The 22,999-nt window shown below is 47.2% G+C and overlaps 1 protein-coding gene and 1 long non-coding RNA gene across 6 annotated transcripts in view; one reads left to right on the top strand and one right to left on the bottom strand.

The window, feature by feature from the left end:
- Positions 1–10,306, top strand: part of PACSIN2 (protein kinase C and casein kinase substrate in neurons 2) — a 135,615-nt gene extending 125,309 nt beyond the window's left edge. For all 5 annotated transcript variants that reach the window (XM_032762492.2, XM_032762490.2, XM_075070159.1 and 2 more), the window contains one exon: positions 8,450–10,306. In XM_032762492.2, the coding sequence (XP_032618383.1) occupies positions 8,450–8,562 (113 nt within the window). In that variant the 3' untranslated portion in view covers positions 8,563–10,306. The remainder of the gene's footprint in view (positions 1–8,449) is intronic.
- Positions 1–22,999, bottom strand: part of LOC116814699 (uncharacterized) — an 83,275-nt gene that overhangs the window by 39,900 nt on the left and 20,376 nt on the right. The window lies entirely within an intron of this gene.

Raw genomic sequence — 22,999 nt, 5'->3', positions numbered from 1 at the left:
GGGTTGGCTGGGCGCCCCCTGGAGTGGCGCCGCCATGGCACTGGATATATACCCCTGCCGACCCAACCGCCCCTCAGTTCCTTCTTACCGCTCGTGTCGGTTGTTGGAACAGTGGAGTGCGGTTTTACTGACCTCCACCTCCCTAGCTACTCATAGTTCTCTAGTTATTTTGTTGTGTGTATAGTTCAAAGTTATATAGTTATAGTTAATTTTTATTTTCATAGTTAGTGTATAGTTAAGGGATTAGCACCCGGTGTCGGTGCCCATTCCCAATGCACCGGATTTCAAACCGTGCTCAGCCTGTCATAAGCTGATGCCGACAGGAGATCCACCCGACTCCTGCCTTAAGTGCCTCAGGGAATCTCACCTGAGAGATAAGTGTCGCATTTGCAAGACTTTTAAGCCGAGAACAAAAAAGGAGCGGGACTTTCGGCTAAAGCAGCTCCTCGTGGAGGTGGCTCTTACCCTTCCACCTTCGGCACCGAGTGCTGGTCAATTGACGGGCAGAAGCACCTCCTCGGCACCGGACCACGCCGGTACTGCCAAGGCCTCTTGGCACCGGTCGTCACCAGCACCGAAGTCGACTCGGCACCGCTCCCTCTCCCCGCGGTTGAGAGAGCCTAAAACTCCTGCTGCTTCCATGCCACCTGCACCACAGCCAGAGAGCTTGTCTAAGTCGTATCGCCCAGCACCGACACCTGGCACAGCACCGATGACGTTGGCACTGTCGATTCCGGTCCCACGAGGACCGTCAAGTCTGGTGCCTGTCAGCTCCCCGGCACGAGCCGTGGTTGAGCTTACTATTCCATCCATGCTGGAGACATTCTCAACGGCGAGGAATCTGATTGCCACGACAGAGTCGACGCTGCCTCAACCCCCGGCACCGCCGGTGCGGGTAATATAGTCTATCGGCAAGCCTGCCTTGATAAGACCATCCTGTCGGCACAGCAGAGCGGCACCGTTCACGATCATGGTCCCGCAGACGTTCCAGGTCCCGTTGGTGCTCCCGCTCCCGACGTAGCTCGCAGTCCCGGTACCGTTCTCCTCCTCGGTACCGGTCGCACTCGCGGCACCGGTCGGTATCCCGTTTGCTGGCCCGCTACTCTCGGCACCGTTCCAGCTCCTGGCACCACTCCAGGCACTGTGACTCCCATAGCTGCTCTCGACTTCGAGCCTTGAGATCTCGGTCGACCTCCTGGCACTGCTCCGGTTGCAGGTCCCGATCTCGTTCCCGGTACCGGTATGCCTCCCGGTACCAGTCCCCAGTGCTGAGTAGAGCACGGTCCACTAGAGAGAGAGACTCTGCCCAGAACTTTTCAACACCTCCATGGCCATCCAGACACACATCAATGTCCTCCCACGCAGACAGCTCTTATGCTCAGGACCACGATTCTGATGTGCCCACCAGTGTCTTCCAAGAGACCCAGGACCAAGAACCCCATCAGTAGTCTTTCTGGACACCTTGGGCGTACCACCAGGCCCAAGGCGTAGCAGTAGTTCCGTCCCGCTCTGTCTCATCAGAGCACGGAGTGCCAGAGGCGACGGTTAGCCGTCCCCCTCTGACTGCTGCGGGGGAATCCCCAGTTCACCCACTGGACTCCCAGGTTCCACTGGAGCAGGAGGTCGCCCAAGAGCAACAGGCCACACAGGATCCGCTCGTCGCCGGCATCTCCTTTTCTTCTTCTCCAGATGAGGCGGTGGCAGGAACATCCTGCTCGAGCCCTCCTCCAATTGACCTGAGAGCCCATCAGGACCTCCTAAGGAGGGTAGCACTCAATATGAACCTCCAGGTGGAGGAGGACCCGGTAGTGGACATTCTATCGGCGGATGCCCCCATTAGAGTGGCCCTACTGTTTATTCGGACCATCCAGGCGAATGCCAATACTATATGGCAGTCCCCATCCTCTATCCCTCCTGCGGCCAGGGGAGCCGAGCATAAATATATAGTGCCCTCTAAAGGGTACGAGTATGTCCATCCTCCTCCCTGCTCACTAGTCATCCAGTCCATTAATGAGAGGGAACGCCATGGCCAGCAGGCGCCAGCCCCGACATCGAAGGAGGCTAGGCGAATGGACCTACTTGGCCGCAAGGTGTACTCGGGGCAGGTTGCCCTACAGCTCCGGATGGCAAATCAACAAGCCTGCTTAGCCGCTATAATTATAACACCTGGGCGGCAGTGGTAAGTTTACAGAGCTGCTCCCTTAAGACTCCCGCCAAGAGTTCGCTGCCCTCTTGGAGGAAGGGAAAAAGGTGGCGAGAACTTCCTTCCAGGTTTCGTTGGATGCAGTCAGACTCAGCAGCCAGGACTCTGGCCTCTCGGGTGTTGCCATGAGGCCCATCTCATGGCTTCAGTTTCAAGCCTCCCACTGGAGTTCCAGTATACCATTCAGGACTTGCCATTTGATGGTAAAGGTCTCTTTCGGAAAAGACTGACCCCAGGCTGCAAAGCCTGAAGGACAACAGGGTCATAATGTGCTCTCTCGGCATGCATATGCCGGTGACCCAACGCAGGCCTTTCCGTCCCCAGCCTCACCACCCGTACTCTGCGCCTAGACAAAGACAGGACTTGGCAGGCGGCGCGGCCGAGGTGGTGCGTAGACGACCACAGGACCCCAAGGGGCCAAAATCAAGGTCCCTCGAAACCACCAGCAGGACCAAAGATGAACTTTTGAAGGTGCGCCCGAGGACAGCGTACCAGTTACAGGCCAGGATCCTTCTCCTCCCTTCTCACAACCGTCTCTTCTACTTCCTCCCGGCGTGGTCCCAGTTAACTTCAGATCGCTGGGTCCTAAGCACGGTGGAGTATGGTACCACCTCCAATTTATTTCAACCCCACCCTCCCACCTCCAATCCTGTCCTCTTCAGGGACCCCTCTCACGAGCAATTCCTCTGGCAAGAGGTGCGGACGCTCCTCGCCATGGGAGCTATAGAGGAGGTACCAAAGACGAAAGGGGAAAGGGTTTTACTCCCGTTATTTCCTAATCCCCAAGTCGAAGGGAGGTCTCAGACCTATCCTAGACCTGCGAGGACTCAACCAGTTTATGTAAAGTTGAAGTTCCGCATGGTATCCTGGGGACCATTATCCCGTCCTTGGATCCTGGAGACTGGTATGCCGCCCTCGACATGAAGGATGCATACTTTCACATTGCCATTTTTCCTCTGCACAGGAGTACCTCCGCTTCGTAGCCAACCGTCAGCACTTCCAGTTTACGGTCCTGCCATTTGGCCTTTCTACAGCCCAAGGGTATTTACAAAGTGTATGGCCGTAGCACCGCCTATCTCCGCCGACATCAGATACACGTTTTTCCATATCTGGACGATTGGCTCATCTGAGGGGCCTCCGAGACACAAGTCATCAGCATGTGGGCATCGTCAAGGACCTATTCACACGTCTAGGCCTGATGATCAATATAGAAAAATCCACTCTGGTTCCCACGCAGAGGTTAGACTTCATAGGAGCTATCCTGGACTCCAATCTAGCCAGAGCCTGCTTACCACAGCCGTGGTTTCAGGCGATGCAACAATCATCCGAGGTCTACAGAATTTCCCGACGACCTTGGCTCGCACTTGTCTCGGTCTCCTGGGTCACATGGCTGCCCGCATGTTTCGTGACAAATATGCCAGGCTCCGCCTCCATCCTCTCCAAGCTTGGCTCAACCATTAATGAGAGGGAATCGCTCCCACTGCGCCAAGCAGGAGCCAGTCACCCGAATCGAAAGGAGGCTGGGTCGATGATGGACGCTAGCTAGGCGCGCAGGGTTGTACTCGGGCAGGGCCCTACAGCTCCAGTTGTGAATCAACAGGGCCATTGCTTAGCCGCTTATTTATTATATATCTGGGTGGGCAGTGGGTAGTTTACAGTGCTTCTCCCTGCAGATTTGCTTCTCAAGCGAGTTCTCGCCTTGCCGCTCTTGGTAGTGAATAGGGAAAATAGGTGGCAGAATTCCTCTTAGCCTCGTTGGATGCGCGCAGAACTCAGAGTCCAGGACTCTGGCCTTGGTGTTGCATGAGGCGCACCTCATGCTTCAGGTTTTCAAACCTCCCACGGATCTGCATGTACCAGTCGGAATTGCGCTTTATGGTAAAGGCTCTTCCGGAGAGACTGACCAGGCTGCAAAGCCTGCAGGACACAGGGTCATAATGCGCTCTCGTCGGCATGCAGTATTGGCCAGTACCCAAAGCAGACCTTTCGTGTCCCAGCCCCACCGCCCATACTCTGTGCCTAGACAAGACAGGACGTTTTGGCAGGCGGCGTGGCCAGAAGGTGGTCGGCCAAATGACAGTCAGGACCCAAGGGGGCAAAAATCAGGTCTCGAAACACCACTCGGACCAAAGACGATCAATTTTGAAGGTGCGCCCGGAGGGCAGCGTACCAGTTTACAGTTCAGGATTCCCTTTCCCTCTCCAGCACTGGTACCACGTTGCTCAAACCTGTCGATAGCCAAACCCAATTACCCTGCATCCACCCAGACCTTCATAACTTCAGGACCAGCAGGCTTCGCATCGGACCTGCAGGCTCTTTTCACCTCACGATGGCTGTCTTTGCTGGCTAAACCAGTCAGTTACCTTTGCTCTGAATCGTACGCAAGTTCTCCTGGCATAGTAGAAAGCTTTCCACCGGGTTCCACAGTGACTGGCCAAGTGGAAGCGTGTTCGTCGCTGCTGGTGTGACAACACTAATCTTACTTCCACTGAGGTCTCGTATCCCCTCTATTTTGGACTAACCTCTGGTTCTCAAACAGGGCCCTTGCGTATCATCACTAGGTATACACTTGGCAGCCATTGCTCTACCTTCCACCCAGGCTAAGGTGTCGTTCTTTGATTCTCAACCCTATGGTTTCAAGGTTCCTCAGGGCTTGGAGCGCTTATACCTTCAAGTACGGGCAGCCCAGCCCCCAGACTGGGACCGCAACCTGGTTTTAACCAGGACTTCTATCTCCCATTCGAGCTGTTAGCCAACTGCTTGCTGATTATACCCTGTTCTGGAGAACTGCCTTTCCTCGTAGTCCATTACATGACAGACGAGTCTCTGAGCTTAGGGCTCTTTTTCATGGTGGTATGCACCAATACTACGCTGTATGTTCTACAAAGACAAGGTGCCCGTTCACTCACACACCTGGTGCTCTTTCCTTAGGTGGGTTTCGGACTCTCAGTTCACCCATGCGACATCTTTTCCCGGTCGTTCTCCCGAAGGCCACATTCAACGCGACGGGAGCAACAATTGCACTCCCTGGACGTCCGTAGAGTGCTTGCATTTTATATTGAGCGGACAAAACCATTTCGTAAAACGCCCCAACTCTTAGTTGCGATAGCAGACCGAATGAAAGGCCTACCTGTTTCCTCTCAGAGGATCTCATCTTGGGTGATGGTGTGCATCCGCACTTGTTATGATTTGGCTCATATTTCCCCAAGCCACATCACCGTGCATTCTACCGGAGCTCAGGCTTCATCTTCCACCTTCCTGGCTTGTGTACCTATCCGGGAGATATGTTGTGCAGCTACCTGGTCCTCAGTCCACACCTTTGCTTCGCCTTATTCTCTGATTCAACAGTCAAGAGATGACGCAGCCTTTGGCTCAGCAGTTTTGCATTCTCCCACATCTTACTCCGACCCCACCGCCTCGGTAAGGCTTGGGAATCATCTAACTGGAATGGATATGAGCAAGCACTTGAAGAAGAAAAGACGGTTACTCACCTTTGTAACTGTTGTTCTTCGAGATGTGTTGCTCATATCCATTCCTAACCCGCCCTCCTTCCCCACTGTCGGAGTAGCCGCAAGAAGGAACTGAGGGGCGGTTGGGTCGGCAGGGGTATATATCTGGCGCCACTCCAGGGGGCGCCCAGCTGACCCACTGAGTGTTGCTAGGGTAAAAATCTTCCGACAAACGTGCATGCAGCGCGCGCACACGTAACTGGAATGGATATGAGCAACACATCTCGAAAAACAACAGTTATAAAGGTGAGTAACCGTCTTCTATTAATCTTAAGTGCATGACCTTGCACATCTATATAGACAGTGCATCCTAAGTTTGTGTCATCAGCGGATTTCTTAAGCACACCTACTTTCTGTGCCAAAGTCCTTAATGAAAATACTAAATGACATCAGTCCCAAGGTCACTCCTGGAGGCACTCCACTAGTAACTTCCCTCAGTTCTCCTTTCTGCCCAACAGTTCTGCTTTCTGCGCAACCTATTGTCATCTCTTCTTTAACCATTGTTTCATCCACTTTACAGTGCTTGTATTAATCCCATTCTTCTGCAGTTTAATAATTTACCATGTTGTTCCATATCAAAAGTTTTACTGACATCCAGATTACATCTACTGCATTTCCCTCGGCTAAAACAGTTAGATATATTTTCAAAGGTAGATATCAGGCTAGTCTGCCACAACTTACCTTTGGTAAACCAGTGTTTCATTTTGTCCCATTTTTCCATTTATCTGTAGAAGAAGGCTCTCTCTGATCACAATAATTGTATCTCAATATTTTTAAACAAATTGGGGCTACCAAAAAGGTGAGTAGTGTTCTGGTTTGCTTTAAACCCTGTCCTGACAGGGGAACAGCAGTAGCAAGACAGACCAAGCTCTTATTTATTCCTCCCTGGAATCAACAGGAGCCAAAAATTGCTATTCATCCACAGTGGATTGTGGCAACTTCTGCTCTCCTCCTGCTTACCCAGCCAACGTGGAGATGTTCTAATCCCTTTGGAATACAGCAAGTAATATGTCAGACAAGTGATAGATGCTATATTCCAAGGGATTAGCACAGTAGAGCCTGTCTACAGGAAAATGAAGCAATGTTTATGTATTGGGATGTAGTGGTTACCTTGCAGTCAGGCATTCTGGGTTCTGTTCCTAGCTGTGTGACTTTGGTTAAACCATTTAGCCCTGCTGTTCTCAGAAGAAAATAATCTTTAATGTGGCTAGTACTTACCTACATTAAAAGAGACCTAGACAACCTGTTTGTAGACATTTAAATATCCATATAGGAAAGATGTTTAAATAAGTCCATATTATACACAATGCATGTTATAGTTTAGTATATCATTTACCTCAGTCCTGGGTTTACACTTGGAAGGGGCCCATTACGGACCCATCTAATCCATCCAGGTCTGGCCCCTCTCCCAGGGCAGTCAAGTGCCCAGGCCTTGCTGTATGAGAGGCTCCCAGGTAGCAGGTCCCGCTTGCCTGTAGAGGGCTCACAGCCCAGCAGCCAGCTCTGCCATGTGGTCTGGGCAGTGCTGCTGGCTGCAGGGCTGGTGGGCACAGACAGGCTCTTGGGAGACACGTCCCAGGGGTCTGCCCTGTTTCCCAGTGTGGATCCAGCTATGAGTGGTCTCTGCTGTCTGCCACCTGCAGGGCCCCACCTGCCTCTCCAGGGCCAAGCCGCATGGGACTGGTGCAGAGGCTGAGCCAGTCTTAGCTAGTGGGGGGGCAGCACAGGGGGCTTGGCTGGGCCCTTCCAGGCAAGTGGGTCCTGAAGGAGCCTGTCCCAGGCAGGACCCACTTCCGCTCCATCTTGGCTGATAGCCAGCACTCTCGAAGAGCGAGAGAGATCACCACCCTGGAACCGGCCCTGGCTGCGCTGCTGGCTCAGTCCGATGGAGGGGTGGGGTATAGAATGGCTACCATAAAGAATTGCAGGTTTTGTGCAACAGTATTAGAATGAGTGAGACTTATGTTATACTGAGCATTTGAAACAGAAGTTTCTTGAGGCGATGTCACAGCCATGTATCAACTTCCAACTGTGAAGCTGGGACCACAACACCAAAAATTAAATCCCAACGTCCATTATGTTTGTTTAAAGGAGAAAGTAACAAAAAATAACGTAGGGTGGAAGATATTTATTTTCTTCACAATATATCCAGTAGGTATACCAGTAACCTACCAGTATATTTTAAAGAGAGAACATGTCGTGGCACATTTTGCTAAATCTCTGCTAAATCTTGTAGCTTTTTGCTACATGCCTTTGTAGCAATTTTTTATGTATAGGGGGAAATTGTGTACATTACATGGCTGTAAATCTCATTAGTGTAAAAAAAAGTGTCATTTTTTGACTGGTAGAGGTAGTTATGCTTCCCAAAATTAGCCTTTTCCAGCCATACTCTCTAGAAAGATAGGGAGTTAATACTAATTTATGTAATTCTTAAAATCGTATTTTCATTTTTGGTAAAGCAAAGTGTTAACTTTTTGAAATGTCAGCATTATAATACTTCACTTCTATAAAACTCCTATCATCCAAGTATCTTAAAGTGCTTCATATCATATGTGAATGTTTATAAAATGAGATATTTTTTGCTAAAATCAAAGTGATGGAAAAGAGCAGAGTTAGGAAGCATTTATGGTGGGGGTGGGTAAGGAAGAAGGGTAGGTATCTAGAATAGTTGATGCTACGTTATTTTCTCTTATTACCAAAGTGGTGGTGTTTGTCAGACGTGAAATTTATTTTGCAGGGGATGAGCTAACTAAAACGGAGGATGAAGATGAGCAAGGTTGGTGCAAAGGACGTCTGGATAATGGACAAGTTGGCTTATACCCAGCAAACTATGTAGAAGCAATCCAGTGACAAAGGATTAAGTGATTCTGGAAGTACTATAATAACTTTGAAAGCCAGTACCGAATATGTTGCTCACAATGAGGGGAACTGAATGATGTATAGAATGTATATAGTTCTTTTAATGCAAAGGAATGATGGATTGATATTGACTTTGTGGTGATTTAGAGACAAAAGCTAGATTTGGCAATTTGAAAACAAAATTGTAATTTGTACACAATGGAAGACAAAAGGGTCAGGTTGAAAAATATAGTACAACAAGGAAATTCCTCTTTAGTTTCTTTCCTGTCTATTCTGTATTGCCATGTTTTTTGCATTTTCTATTCTGGTGCCCTAATCCACGCTGGGTGTTTGGCTTATCCTGATTTTCAATTAATCAATTATTTTAAGTGACCTTCAGTAATTTTCAACTTGAATTTTTAAGACTATTGTCATTGATTTTCTGTTTGTTCTTAGCAATGTCTGAAAGATGCAGTATTTTTTTTATTTAAATCCTGTGTAGGTAAGCACCTTTTTTTTTAAATGCTTGGATTTTTCAATTAATACTTAAATTATGACCGATTTATTCACCAGTCAAGTGAATGAGAACTTTCCATGTTGTAATGTTAATCTTTCCATGCTGTCATCATGGATTAAAGTTGTAAAACAAGTATTGTATTTAATAAATGTCTGTTACAGAAGATTGTTTTGTAGCAGATATATCTGCATATATTATGGTTGGGTTTCTATTGTGAATGCTATTTATCCATTTTGACGTTTAAATGTGAGTTTCCCAAATAGATCGTAAATTGCATTCTAAAAGCAAAAATAACAGAATATTTAAAACTATTTCAATCATACTCTTGCTGAGCAATTTACCCTCTGTAAATTATTAATGATTTTATCAGTGATTTGGAAGGTTAAACATGTATGAAGACTAATTTTCAAGCAAAGGAGACTGTAAAATAGACTAAATTGCTTTTTATTAAGAGGCTCTTTATGTTGTGTATATGTATATATAATCTGATATTCAAAAAATTTAAAGAGCATGTCTACTGTTAATTTTGCGAGCCTTCTGACTGTTGATTAGATTTAGACTCTGCTTGAAAACTTAAATTATAGGCCTATTTAAATCTGCATTATTGTTATTCCCTATTAGTTGTGCTGTATCATAGAGCAAGTATTCTGTGATTCAGATTCTCAGAAATATAGTAAATACAACAGTATATTCTAAATCTGTATTGGTTGGTAAATTGTGGATCCAAATATAAACTAGCTTTAGTAGTCCCTATGTGGATTATTGTAGCAGAACACTGTCAAGTCTTCTACTTCTTGTTTGCAGCTACAACTCAGTCATATGTAACAGTGTCAAACAGTATGCATTTGTGACGTTTAACAGCTGGGTTATACATGTTCTAGCAGGATTTTGTCTTTAAAAATAATCTAAATCTTATCAGGTGAGTCAAAATGCCACGTTAGGAAGCTACACTGTAATCAAATTAAGAAATCTATTTTCATGTAATTAAAACAACGTAGGTGTTCTTTAGCTATACTGTTTGCTTTTTGAAATCATAGATATATTTAGTCAACATTTCTAATGAGTTGAAATGTACAGGCTTAGGAAGTGGATGTATGTATGTGTCCATCCTAAAAATTTACCAGCATATTTGCTCATTCACAATATAAAGACTAAACAAAAACTGTCAAGAATTTGGGGTCTTGGTCTCTGTATTCTAAAATATTTTAGAAAATTAATAAAATCTGTTAATCTCTTAAATATACACAATGAACCTCTTACTTCCTAGTGGAAAATGAAAATTTAGCTGTGAAGCAAATATTCTATACATTTCACTGCAACTTGAGATCAATAACCAAAATTGCATTGAGTCTATGAAATTCATAAACTAGTGTATGATGTGAACAGACGCCTGTCTCCTTGGTAAAGAAGGAAGCATGGCACCAAATTTAGACTGTATTGGCAAAAGCTTGTAATGAAACATATTTGTAGAAGAAGGGGAGAGGGTGAAATATTGCTACAGTCTATCTACAACTGTCTACAGCCCCAGCACTCACGTGCACAGCCCTTTTGGGAGAGAAACCCAAAACAATACTGTCTTGCACTGTACAGAAAAATCTACACAGCGCAAGCTCATAAAAATCTGCCTTATTCCTCAATGTGAAGAGATGTGCATGACTTCTCCCCCCCATTAGATATTACATTAACTGAGTTTAATAATAAAAGTTTATTAACTACGAAAGGTAGATTTCAAGTGGCTAAAGGGATAGCAAATGAACAGAGCAAATTACCTTAGTAAATAAACAAAACATGCAAACTAAGCTTGACACACTAGATAGGTAGGATACAAATTAGCAAATTCTCACCCTGTGTGATAAACAGGCTGGCAGGTTTTAAGGCATAAGTTGTCTTGGCTTTCCCAGGTTTTCATACACAGGCTAAAGCTTTTAGCTTGGGACCATCACATCTCACAGTTCAGTCTTTGTTCCTCAGGTGTGGTGTTGTCATTGTCCTTCTTTTATATCTTCCCCTTATATCTTGTAACTTTTTGGAAAGCTTTTTTGCTATGACCTAGGTCAAACAGCTCCCATTGTATAGAGCTATCTGACCTGTGTCAAACCATTCCCATTGTGTGGAGCTATCTGACCTGTGTTAAACCCGCTCCCATTGTGTAGACCTATCTCAGAGAGGTTTCTATACCACGCAGTTCCTGGGGTAATCCTTGTGTGCATTTCTTCAATAAGCCACTACCATTGTTTGTTTGGCCTCATCCAGCATACCACATTTGAAATACAGAAACATGGTCAATATTATCAGCTTCAGATACAAAAATGATACATGCATACAAACTGGATAAACACATTCAGTAAATCATATCCTTTCCAGTGATACTGTACATGAGTCATCTTGCATAAAGTACACCTCAGTTATGTCATCCATATCAGAAGCATTATTTCCATAAAGAATATGGAGCGTAATGTCACATCTGTCTACAGCACAACTGATGTCTAATGCTGTTTTCCGTCAAAGGGTGTGTGTGTGTGTTTAATAAAGTTAGTTGAACACTTCAAGATTCAGACAATACATTACACAAGATCTTTCTGCCTTTCACTAAAGAGCTTTCATGGTATTTGCTTAAAGATGTCAGAAAAATGAATGTGCTGGAAGAAAAATGACCAATTTCCTTTCTATACAAACTTTCCAGGGTGACAATTGCTTGTCAGAAAATTATGTTGGTATTGGCAATAGAGATTTAGCAAACAAGCCCTATTTTCAAATACTTTGGACTCCTTTGTTATGCTCCAGCCATTCAGTGCTGCTGAGTGGGAAATCCACTCCCACATTAATGGCAATGAATTTGGTCTCATCTTTGTTTTTTAGTAGACCTTTGTCAACCTGGTACAAAAAACTGTCGACTGTGCATCTCTGTTTAAGAGTATAGCAAGATATTGAGAGTGAAGACTGAGATGTATTGATAGATCAATATTGAGAAATTTATTCTGACCGCTTCTCATGAGGTGTATGCAGTATGGTTTACTTCTACAGCGCTAAATTAACAATCCCTAAAATGGAGATGAAGATAGAACTCCCAGTTCTTTTGTAGATTTTTTTTAAACCTTCCCCTCCCCCCCCTTAACACCTGCTCCTTTCAAAATCCTGAACTATGTCAGGAAACTATTTTGTCCTGAGGCTCTGTGCTCTTATCTTCAGTGTTTTGAAATTTATATATTGCAACTATGGGTAATCTGAACACTAGAAAAATGTTTGGTTGTTACTATGTTTTTTAACTTTTAAAACCACATTTAAAATTTTAAAACTAGATGAGACTTGATGTGCATTAGGAGATTAGTTATAAATTTTAACAGGTATTTACAATGATCATTTAACATGGGCTCTGGCAGAAGCAGTCCTTCAAAACCCCATTCAAAGGTTTCCCTGTGGTTTAAAGTTCATCACACTCTTTGCAGCAGTGTAGATGGGGAGGCACAGCTTTGGTGATTAGAGTCATATAGGATATGTACTTGGGTACATACTCACACCCTTCAGGCATGTCTTTACTCGCCTATCCTATGCCTCACAATCTACACTTCTATTGATACCTATGTTGGGGGAGGGGGCTATGCGTGTATGTGTTCTAAATGCTGCCGAAAGAAATGTGAAGTGTAGATGTACCTTTAGTAAACATTTACACTGATATGCTCTCTTAGCTAAGGTGCTTATGAAATATTAGTAGGGTTAACATAGTAAAACTACTTTTGCTGCTAAAGCCAGAAGCTGGACTAGTACCATATTGATATCTTTTCATCCTCACTAAGTTCTTTTTTAATGACATTGGCAAAGCAAAGCAAAACTAGTTTTATGACTACAGTTATTAGGTCTTCTCTAACACTAATGGGAAATCTCCCTGAGTCATCAGTGTATCTGTTTCTACACTGAAACTCTCTTATTACATGAATTTTAGGTTCCTTCAAAAGCCAGCATTTGTATTAGCTACATAATACAATAAAATAATATGGACAAAGGGGAGGAAGGGAAGAGGGGCTGAGAAGAGAAAAAAACCTACTATCAACAGCTCTGAACCTGCTGCAAGTTGGACTCCTGGTAGAAGGGTTTCCTCTTCTCTGCTGGCTGCTGCTGCCTCCTTTTTATTTATTTTTTAGGTGGTGAAGTTAGTTTTCAGGCCATACAATCCTTTTCTTTAATCTTCCTCACTCATTTCTGAAATAGAGCTCTTGGCCAGGGGTGCCTTCTCTTTCAAACTTTTCTTCTTTGGAAGGCCTAACAGCAGTCAATGTATGTTCATGTCAAAACATCAGGGGACTTGCTAAACATGTCTAAAATAATCATACCAAGTGATCAATCTAAGAGTCACAGATTCAGCCTTTGAGCTCAGAGATGGCAATGAAATGGCTAATGCATTATTCAAGAGTTGTTAGAAATGGTACTTTCTTTGTTAAACTTATCTTCTCTTTGGACTTGGGAGTAGCCCCTCCTCTGGTTCTGGAACCTAAGTAATCTTCTATGACTCAGTTGCTATAGTGGAACAGGTCCTTAATGTGCTGACTTCTGGCAGTTCACCTGCTACTGTTGTGTATGCTTATCCTTGCTAGGAGGCAAGGCTTCTTTGGGCTTGATTTGTCATTGGAGAGATCCGAAGCTCCATAGGGCTCAAACAGTCTGGAGTCTACTGAGGAAACAGGCTTGTTGTCTTCTCCTTGATAGGGCTGGGAGTTGCTAGTTATTCTGGCACTCGTGTTTGATCTGTTTTTGCTGTTGCTTTATTCTGCCTACTGTTTTCTCAAAGTGAATGGACAAATTTAGTGCTGAGTTGCCTTGCAACACGCATTAATTGGCAGCAGAAAGTCAAGCCCACTACCTACCATAAGTTAGAGCGGCGGTTCTCAAATTTTGTTGCACCGCGACCCCCTTCTGACAACAAAAATTACTATATGAACTGGGGGCAGGTGGGAGGCAGGCAGCCCCGAGCAGCGGGGCTCAGCTTTGTCTTTGGCCTTGGGACCCCACATGTCTAACGCTGGTCTTGGCGACCCCATTAAAATGTGGTTGTGACCCACTTTTCAGTTCCAACACACAGTTTGAGAACCGCTGAGTTAGAGGCAACAGTGGCACTGTAGCAAGTGAAGCCTTCTGGGTATTTAATACAAAGGTGGTGGTGGCAAACACTGCTTTCTCTGAGCTTTCACATAAAGTGCTAGGTGGATTTATAGCTTCCCATACTGGACAGGCTGGATGCTGTCACATAATATTGTATTTTTGCCCTGTTTGAATTTAATTCAGTGTCCTCCCATCTGCTCCGAGAGAACAGATGTCCTCACTGCAATAGGTACTGATTGGCAATCTTGTGGGCAGCTCAGCAAAAAGAGCAAAAATCGAACAGTTATAGAGAAATCCCATCATGGGGCAAGTGTGTAGTTTATTTTCTGCGTCAAGGTTTTGGTAGATAATCCGTGAAGCTTCCACTGATTCCAAAGATGAGTCCAAGTCACAGGTTACTTTTTGTAGTGCTAAGGAGTCCAATGCAATCAAGGTGGATGTCACCTATTTCCAACAGTTGACAAGAAGTTGTGAGTATCGGCCAAGGGAAAATTACTTTTTGTAGTGACCCATCCACTCCCAGTCTTTATTCAGGCCTAATTTGATGGCATCCAGTTCACAAATTAATTCCAGTTCTGCAGTTTCTGGGACACCATCATAGGACCTAACAACATAAGATACACCATCGGGCTCGTTCACCTGCACATCTACCACTGTGATATATGCCATCATGTGCCAGCAATTCCCATCTGCCATATACATTGGGCAAACCGGACAGTCTCTATGCAAAAGAATAAATGGACACAAATCAGATATCAAGAATTGTAACATTCAAAAACCAGTCGGAGAACATTTCAGTCTCTCTGGACACTCAGTAACAGACTTAAAAGTGGCAATTCTTCAACAAAAAAACTTCAAAAGCAGACTCCAGCGAGAGCTGGCTTGGTCAGTAACTATTGCTATGAAGGCTGCAAGAAAGATCATATTGATGCCTGGCTAAATGGATTATTTTATTCAATCTTATATGATGCTAAATATAAGGGTGCTCTTTGCCCATGGCTAAGGCATATACATAATGTGTATTCATAGCTTTACTACACTGGTAACTAAGTCATTTGAATCATGCATATTTTGCAGTTATGTTACAAATTATCATATTAACGATTAAATTCTCTCATTCCCTGCACAATGCCCAAATAATTGGACTTTGGGTTGGGAGTGGTGACAGGCGCCTCCTAACCCACTAGCATGCTGTAGTTAGCTGGAATAACAGCTGCAGGAGGGTTTACAAGATTGAACAGTGGCCTTTGCCCTTCATTTCCCCAATGCACGCAGTTTTGGGTAAGTGTATCCTCATCAAGGTGGACCCACCTGCCCTTCCCTGCTCCAACTAAAATGGTCTCCTTCACACCTGCCTATTTAGGGCCAACAGTGCAAACTAAGCTAGATCTCTTTAACTGACATACCTCCAAAAGGGCAACACTCATTATAACATATCAAGACGTGTGCATGCGTTAATCGGAAGTATTTTGGGTAATCAGATGTCCTGATTTTATAGGGACAGTCCTGGTATTTGGGGCTTTGTCATATAGGCACCTATTACCTCCTGTCCCCAATCCCAATTTTTCACACTTGCTGTCTGGTCACCCTAGAAGTATTGCACATTATAGTTAGAAAAGAATGTCACTCTGCATGTGTTATGTTTATGAATGTAACTACATTACCTGTATACTAAATTTAGTCAAACAAATCTTAGGCATCTTCAGTAACAACTGTCAATGTCAACTATGCAATGTAATTTTAAAAAAGCTGATTTATCCAAATATAAAAAGTAGCTGAAACTTAAAAACGTGCCTGGGTAGGTGATCAGGGCCTGCTCCAGGCACCAGCCGACCAAGCATGTGCTTGGGGCGGCACCTTGGGGCGGGGCAGGGCTCGGGGTTTTTTTTTTGGTTCAGCCGGGCAGCTCTGGAGAGTTTGTTTGTTTGTTTTTTGTTTCATCTGGGTGGTGCTCAGAGGGGGTGCGGTGCTCGGGGGGGGGTTGCGGGGGCTTGGGTGGCACGGTGCTCGAGGGGGGCAGAGGCTTAGGCGGCGCAGTGCTCGGGGGAGGCTTGGGCAGCGTGGCACTCGCAGGGGGGGTGTTACAGTGGGTGGCGCTCCTTTTTTTTTTTTTTTTTTTTTTTTCTTGGGGTGGCAAAAAAGTTAGAGCCGGCCCTGCAGGTGATCTGTGGCTAAGCTGACCTTTTATATCAACTTCTCAAAAATAATCTCTGGGCTCAGAATCAATATCTCACTCCTGCTAGAGATGAGGAAGGGTGGTCCAGCGGTTAGGGCCCTAGCCTCAGACTCTGGAGACCTGGGTACAATTAACTGCTGTGCCACAGACTTCATGTATGACCTTGAGGAAGTCACGTAGGGCCATATTTTGAGGCATCCTTAAGTCTCTCTGGGCCTGATCTAAATCCCATTGTATGGGAGTTTTAATGAAAAATAGGGAAAGACTTCCATTCATTACTCATATTTGGCCCTCAGTACTTCAGTTCCTTATCTGTGAAATGGAGATAATAGAGCTGCCTTACCTCACAGGGATGTTGAGTATAAATAAATTAATAAATGCATTAAAGATTATGAGGAGCTCAGATACTATGGTGATGGGGGCTATAGAAATACCTAAGACAGATGAGTTATCCCTGAGGCTCATAAAATTGCTTCTAAAGAGCAAATTTTGCCATTGGAATGGATGAGATCGCACCAAATACTTTTGTAACAAGGAGGATACTCCACAGCCTCCTCTCTGTGAGCACAAATGCTGCCAGTACACAGAGTTTATCCTACATACATCTGAACAAAGATCAGAATTTCTGTTAGATGGGAAATTCTGATATTTTGACATTTGTTTCTGACCTAAACTGGGACAAAAAATAGAAATATCAAAAATTTTCAGGGAATGAAAAGTTCTAAAAAATGTTGATTCAGAAATGATTGTCTCATTTTGGCATTTTCTACTGAAATTAAACATTTTGATATTTTAACATACTTCAGTGTGTTGAATGACCCAAAACTGATCAGTTCTTCTTCGAGTGCTTGCTCATATCCATTCCAGTTAGGTGTGTGTGCGCCACGTGCACGTTCATCGGAAGATTTTTACCCTAGCAACACTCGGTGGGTCGGCTGGGCGCCCCCTGGAGTGGCGCCACTATGGTGCTGGATATATACCCCAGCCGACCAAGCCACCCTTCAGTTCCTTCTTACCGCCCGTGTTGGTTGTTGGAACAGTGGAGCGTTACAAAGATAACCACTTTCGTCGAGTGCTTCCATCACATTTCATTAGTGATCCAAGCTTAGGTAGGCATGGGTTTGGAAGTGAATCGTGGCAGAATGTAAACTGCTGAGCCAGAGGCTGGAGCTTCTGACTGTTGACCACATATCATAGTTCCTACTCAGATTTGCACTAGCGTTCAAAACTGATGCCAGCTGCAATGAACCCCTAAGCTTTTACCAGGTTAGATTCTGATCCGTGCACCAGCCAAAATTTCCATGTCTTGTCTCACTCTGCTCCCCAAACTTTCCCTGGGGACCACAAACCAGGAGCCTCTGAGTTTTACCACAAAGGGAAAAAACCATTCCCCTCCCCCCGCCTTCTCCCACCAGAACTTCCTCTATCTGGGCTAACCTGAAGTGACTGGTGCAACTCTTACATCAATACCAAGAAGTAGTGCTCTCTCTTCCAAACAAAGAGACAAACCCCAAAGACAAGAAACAGAAAATCTCTCCTCTTCTCCCGTAGCTTCTTCCGCCTGGAGAATAGGCAGAGTCAACCAGGAGCACTTTCCCCCCCCCGCTTCTCTCCCACATTTCCTGGTGGGTCCCTAGAAAAGAATCATCAAACAGTTAAAACAGCAAACTATAAAAAGAGAAAGAATAACAACACGTCTGTAAACCTAGATGTTAAGATACAGGGCTTCCTTAAGAAAATAATAAACAATAGAAAAGGATAACAGCCTTCCCAAAACATATGAAATTTTAAAGGTACTTATGCCAAACACTAAAGACTCCCAGCCCGATCACAATGCAATACAGCAAATAGATTAAAAGACTATACTTTCTTACTTGTACTTACAAGCTGCCGAACGAAGATAGAAGATTGAAATAGATCCTCTCATAGCGAGAGAGCACAGAACAGACACAAACCCAAGCTCAAGAAAAAAAACCAACTTCCCTCCTTAAGCTGAAAAAATCGGTTCCGATTGTCTGCTTGTCAGGTGGTTGTTCTGTTCTTTTGTTACCTTTACAGGTGCAAAAAAATATTAAACCCTTAGCTATTGTTATGACACCAAAGATATGCGAAGCAAGGGTATGACGCCGAGGACGCATGGAGTCGCGAATAGATCTCGTGGTGGAATGGCCAGCAGAGGCAGCAGATGAAGCCTGACCTGTAGAATGCGCATGTTGATGTGCTTGGGAAAGTAGAACCAGTCATAACAAGTTGCGGTGCGTCATCACCCAGAAGAGATCCTCTGAGAGGCATAGCCTATCCTTCGGTCTGCTTACTGCGACCGGATATTGGGCGTGTTACAAATGTTGTTGTCCGCAACATAAGCTCCGAGCGCTCTAGAAGTCAGGAGTCAATGTTTCCGCATTGCAGTTGAGTGTGGTTAACATAAAAGGCCGAAACCCTTAGGAGGAAGCCTGGGTTGTCGTAATGCACCTTGTTGTGGGAACTGTGCGATGTGCAACCGTCGAAGAGCCCGGACTCGAGACTCGTCCTGGCCGATGTAATGCGACGAGGAAAGCTTGTCTCCAAGACAGGTATGCGGAGCAAGGTCGTAACGCAAATGGAGGAGACATAAATGGATTAATCAGGTTTGAGGGCCCAAGGTTGGGGCTGGGCGACCGTACTTGAGGAGTGTAAGCCGCTCCAGCTCTGGGAACCTTGAAACACTAGAGTTAAGAACACAGAACGACCAACCTTACTGGGTGGAAGTAAGATGGCTGCACAGTGTACCCTCAGCGAGGACATCGCGTAGGCCCTGCTTTGTTGCCCAGGGTAGTCCAAATAGAGGGGATCGTATGCCTCAGTGGGGTAGATCAGCATTTCGCACGCTGTAGGCAGTAAACGCTCACTTGCCAGGTACATTGACCAGGTGAAGCTTCCTGCTACCCCGGATTGTAGTCACACACAGGCCCAACCATGAGGTGAGAGACGCAGTCGTCAGTGGCGAAGTACTGCCGGGCCCGAAGTATGAGGTCGGTGGAGTGCAGGGGAATTGGGTTAGCTATACAGTTACGCATGTGGTGTAATCAGTCTGCCTGGCCGCTTGAGGTCGATGTGCCGATACGCGCCCGCCTCCTGAGATATTGAGCCAGGGTCCATAACCAGGGGCACAGGTGGAAGCATAAAGGAGTTGCCCTTCACGCATGGGGAAAACGTACGAATCTGTCCGGGGAGACCTTGGAAGGAGCCAACCTCAAGACTTTCCATGTTCCCTGCGGTAAGCGACAGGTCTATATGTGGGGAAAACTCCACTTCGCGAACGAATGCATCACATCGGGAGAAGCGCACCATCGCGAGACAAGGAACAGACCTGCTGAGCTCACGCGCCAAGGGTTCAACGCTGGGGAGGACGGCTACAGCATTTAACGAGTGGGGCTATGCAAGTCCCAAGATGGATGGCTTCCTGACACAAGGAGAGGACCCATGTGCCTCCCAAGTTGTTATGTACACACTGGCCGTTTGTGTTGCTTGTAAACACTGGAACACACGCCTCGCAGCTGCGCTTGAACTGGACGCGACGCCAGGACGACTGCTCTCATTTGGACATTGACGTGGAACGCAGCTCCCGAGAGACAGAGAGCTAAGCACGAAGTGACCAAGGTTGACACCCGAGCCGAGCCTCGACGCATCCGTTGTCGGACACGTGAGGCTGGGAGATGGTCGGCATCCTGCCCACCATGGAGGGAGTTAGCCCCCCATTCTAGAGAGCCTAGGGTGCTCGAGGGAAGGTGACTAATCGTACCATGGTCCCTGTCTGGCGCGTACGCCGGATTTCGCAACTTGGAGCAGGACAGAGGGCAGAGCTTGGTGTGCTTGGTTCCAAACTGCAGGAGCCAGTGGACCCCGGATCGAGCCAGTGGCATGCGGAGGTCATTGGGAAAGTCTCCAGACCTCGGATGATTGGCTGCCATTTGCCTGAAAACCGCAGCTTGGTACAGCAGATCGGCCTAGGTCGCGAGTCCAGGAGCTCCTGGAAGTCTAACTCTAGCGTGGGAACCAGAGGACGGCTCCATGAGGATCATCAGGCTAACGTGTGAATAGGTCTTGACGATTGCCCACCGCTGCGATGATTGTGGTCTGAGTCTCCATCGGATAAGCCAATGTTCAATATGAAAAGCTATCGAACTCGACGTGGCGGGAGTGTGGGTGGCTGACTACAGGCCATACACCTGGTTTAATGCCCGTGGGCGAGAAAGCCAACAGAGGACGAATGGAAGTACGATGGTTGCTAGAAGCGGAGGTATGCTCCTGGGGGGGGGGGTGCGGAGGGAAGTGTGCCAATGTAAGTAGCGTCCTTCATATCGAGGGCGTCATACAGTCTCCAGGTCATGGACAGGCATAATGGTTCCCAGGATCCATGCGGAACTTCAACCTATCATAACCGGTTAGAGCCTCGTAGTCTCTAGTTGAGGTTCAAGACCTCGTAAGTTGGGGATTAGGGATCAAAGGGGTAACACCTGCCCTTATCTATCGGTCTGCACCTCTGTAAGAGGATTGCGCTTGAGAGGGCCCTGAAGAGGGACAGGTTGAACAACTGGAAGGTGTAACCATACCTCCACCATGCTGGTAAGCAGCCAGCCAAACTGAAGTTACCTGGGACCTCGCAAGAGAAGTAGGCATCCCGCCTGGTACTGGAGCCCCCGGGCCGCACCTTGAAGTTCGCCTTTGGCCCGTTGATGATTGGAGACCTCGATCTTGGCCCTCCAGGGGTCCTGCGGTCTCTGCGACCACCTCGCCGTTGCCATCTGCAAATCCTGCTGTGGTTAGGCACAAGAGTAGGAGGTGTGACGGGAGCAGCACACGTTTTAGTGTCGTCGCGTCTGCATGCGAGAGAGCGCATTGGACCTGTGTCCCTCAGGCTTGCGCCTGGGGTTATTGCCGCACAAGAGGCCTTTACCCCAAATGGTAAGTATGAAGGGTTATACCGCCGCTCGGCCAGGAGTTTGAACCTGAGCCATGAGAGCTCCTCCGGTAACAGGCCTGGCAGGACGCTCCTGGCCACTTTCCCTTCTCCAGAGGGCAGTGAACTCTTGGCGGGAGTCTGATGAGTAGTCCACCTCGTCAATCCCACAGGTGTTATTAATGTTGTAGGGGCGTAACAAGGCTGTGGATTGCACGCGGCTTAAGGCGCAGAATATACCTGCGGCTGAGTAAGGCATCGCCTAGCCCTTCCTTCGAGTTCGGGCTGGCAGCCTGCTGGCCAGGGTTCCCTTTCCTTACGGACGAACGACTAAGTGAGCAGGGAAGGAGGAGGACATACAAGTAGTCATACCCTCCATAGAGTATACGGGCTTCATCGGATGGCAAATAACAGTAGGGCCCTCTAGTGGAAAAGGCAAAAAGGTCCACTACCGGTGCACCTACCTCCGGGACCTCCTGCAACGGAGCCACATTGAGTGCTAACTCCTAGGAGGTCTGATGGCTTAGGTTGTTGGTGGGCACATCAAATCGCGGTCCTGAGCATAAGAGTGTCCGTGTGGGAAGACACTGATGCGTTCGTATGGCATGGATGGTGCTGAAAATCATGGGCGGAGTTTCTATCGGACCTTGCCCAACTTGGGAGGGGACCGGTACTGGAAGGATACCGGTACCTGGAATGAGAATACGGACTTGCAACCAGAGCGGTCCGGGAGCTCGACGAGATCTCGAGGTCGGGAGTGGCTGGCGGGAAGATCACGGTGCCTGTAGAGTGCTCGGGCAAGCCGGAACAGTGCCGAGATTAGGGGTCGGTGAAGGGAAAACACGACTGGTGCGGCGAGGCGACCTATCGAGATGACGAATCGCGGACGCAAGAGGCATGGGGAGCGGGAGTGCCCGACGGACATAGAGCGGCCGCGGGAACGTGTCATAAAAGGCCGCTCTGAGGTGCCGACCGAGATGGTCGATATCGAGGAGGCTTGCCAAAGAGACTGATGACCTGCTCAGGCGGGCCGGGGGTCAGGCAGCATTACCTGTCATGGCCACTGAGATCCTCGCGTTGGAATGTCTGCGGGGAGGGAACCGTAGCCCAACACACCGCGTACCGGGGAGCGCAGCCCGATTCGAGTGGCCCTTGTGGGACGGATCGACAGTTCGACATCGTCATCTGCTTCGCAGGTGTTGGTGTCGGGCAATCCGACTTAGACAGCTCTCTGGGCTGCGGTCCGTTGCACGAAAAGCAGCAGAGGCAGGAAGCTCAACCAGCGTGCGCGGGGCAGTCCAGGCACTGGATCGACCGGCTTGTGGGACGCAGGAAATGAGGTGCCGACGTGTTGGTGCCTGGCATTGCTCGGTGCCGGCGATTCGACTAGACACTCTCTGGCTACGGTGCAGTTGGCACAGAAGCAGCAGAGCAGGAAGCTCAACAAGGCGCGTGCCACGGCAGCTGGTAGAGCACTGGATTGAGCCGGGGGACCCGGACTTGCCGGTGCCAGACGTTGCGGTCCTCTGCACGGTGTCGTGCCGGCAATCCGATTAAGACGAGCTCTAGACTGCGGTGCAGTTGGACGGAAGCAGCAGGGAGCAGGAGCTCAACTACAGGCGTGCCTGGAACTCTGACAGGCACTGGCAGGAGGATCGTGGGCTTATCAACCTCGAAGAGAGGGAGCGTGCGAGGCGCTGCGGTGCCGGGTACAGCCGGGGTC

The sequence above is a fragment of the Chelonoidis abingdonii genome, chromosome 1 (genome assembly GCF_003597395.2).
Source record: "Chelonoidis abingdonii isolate Lonesome George chromosome 1, CheloAbing_2.0, whole genome shotgun sequence".
NCBI lineage: Eukaryota > Metazoa > Chordata > Testudines > Testudinidae > Chelonoidis > Chelonoidis abingdonii.
This window is presented reverse-complemented; position numbering and strand designations above follow the sequence as displayed.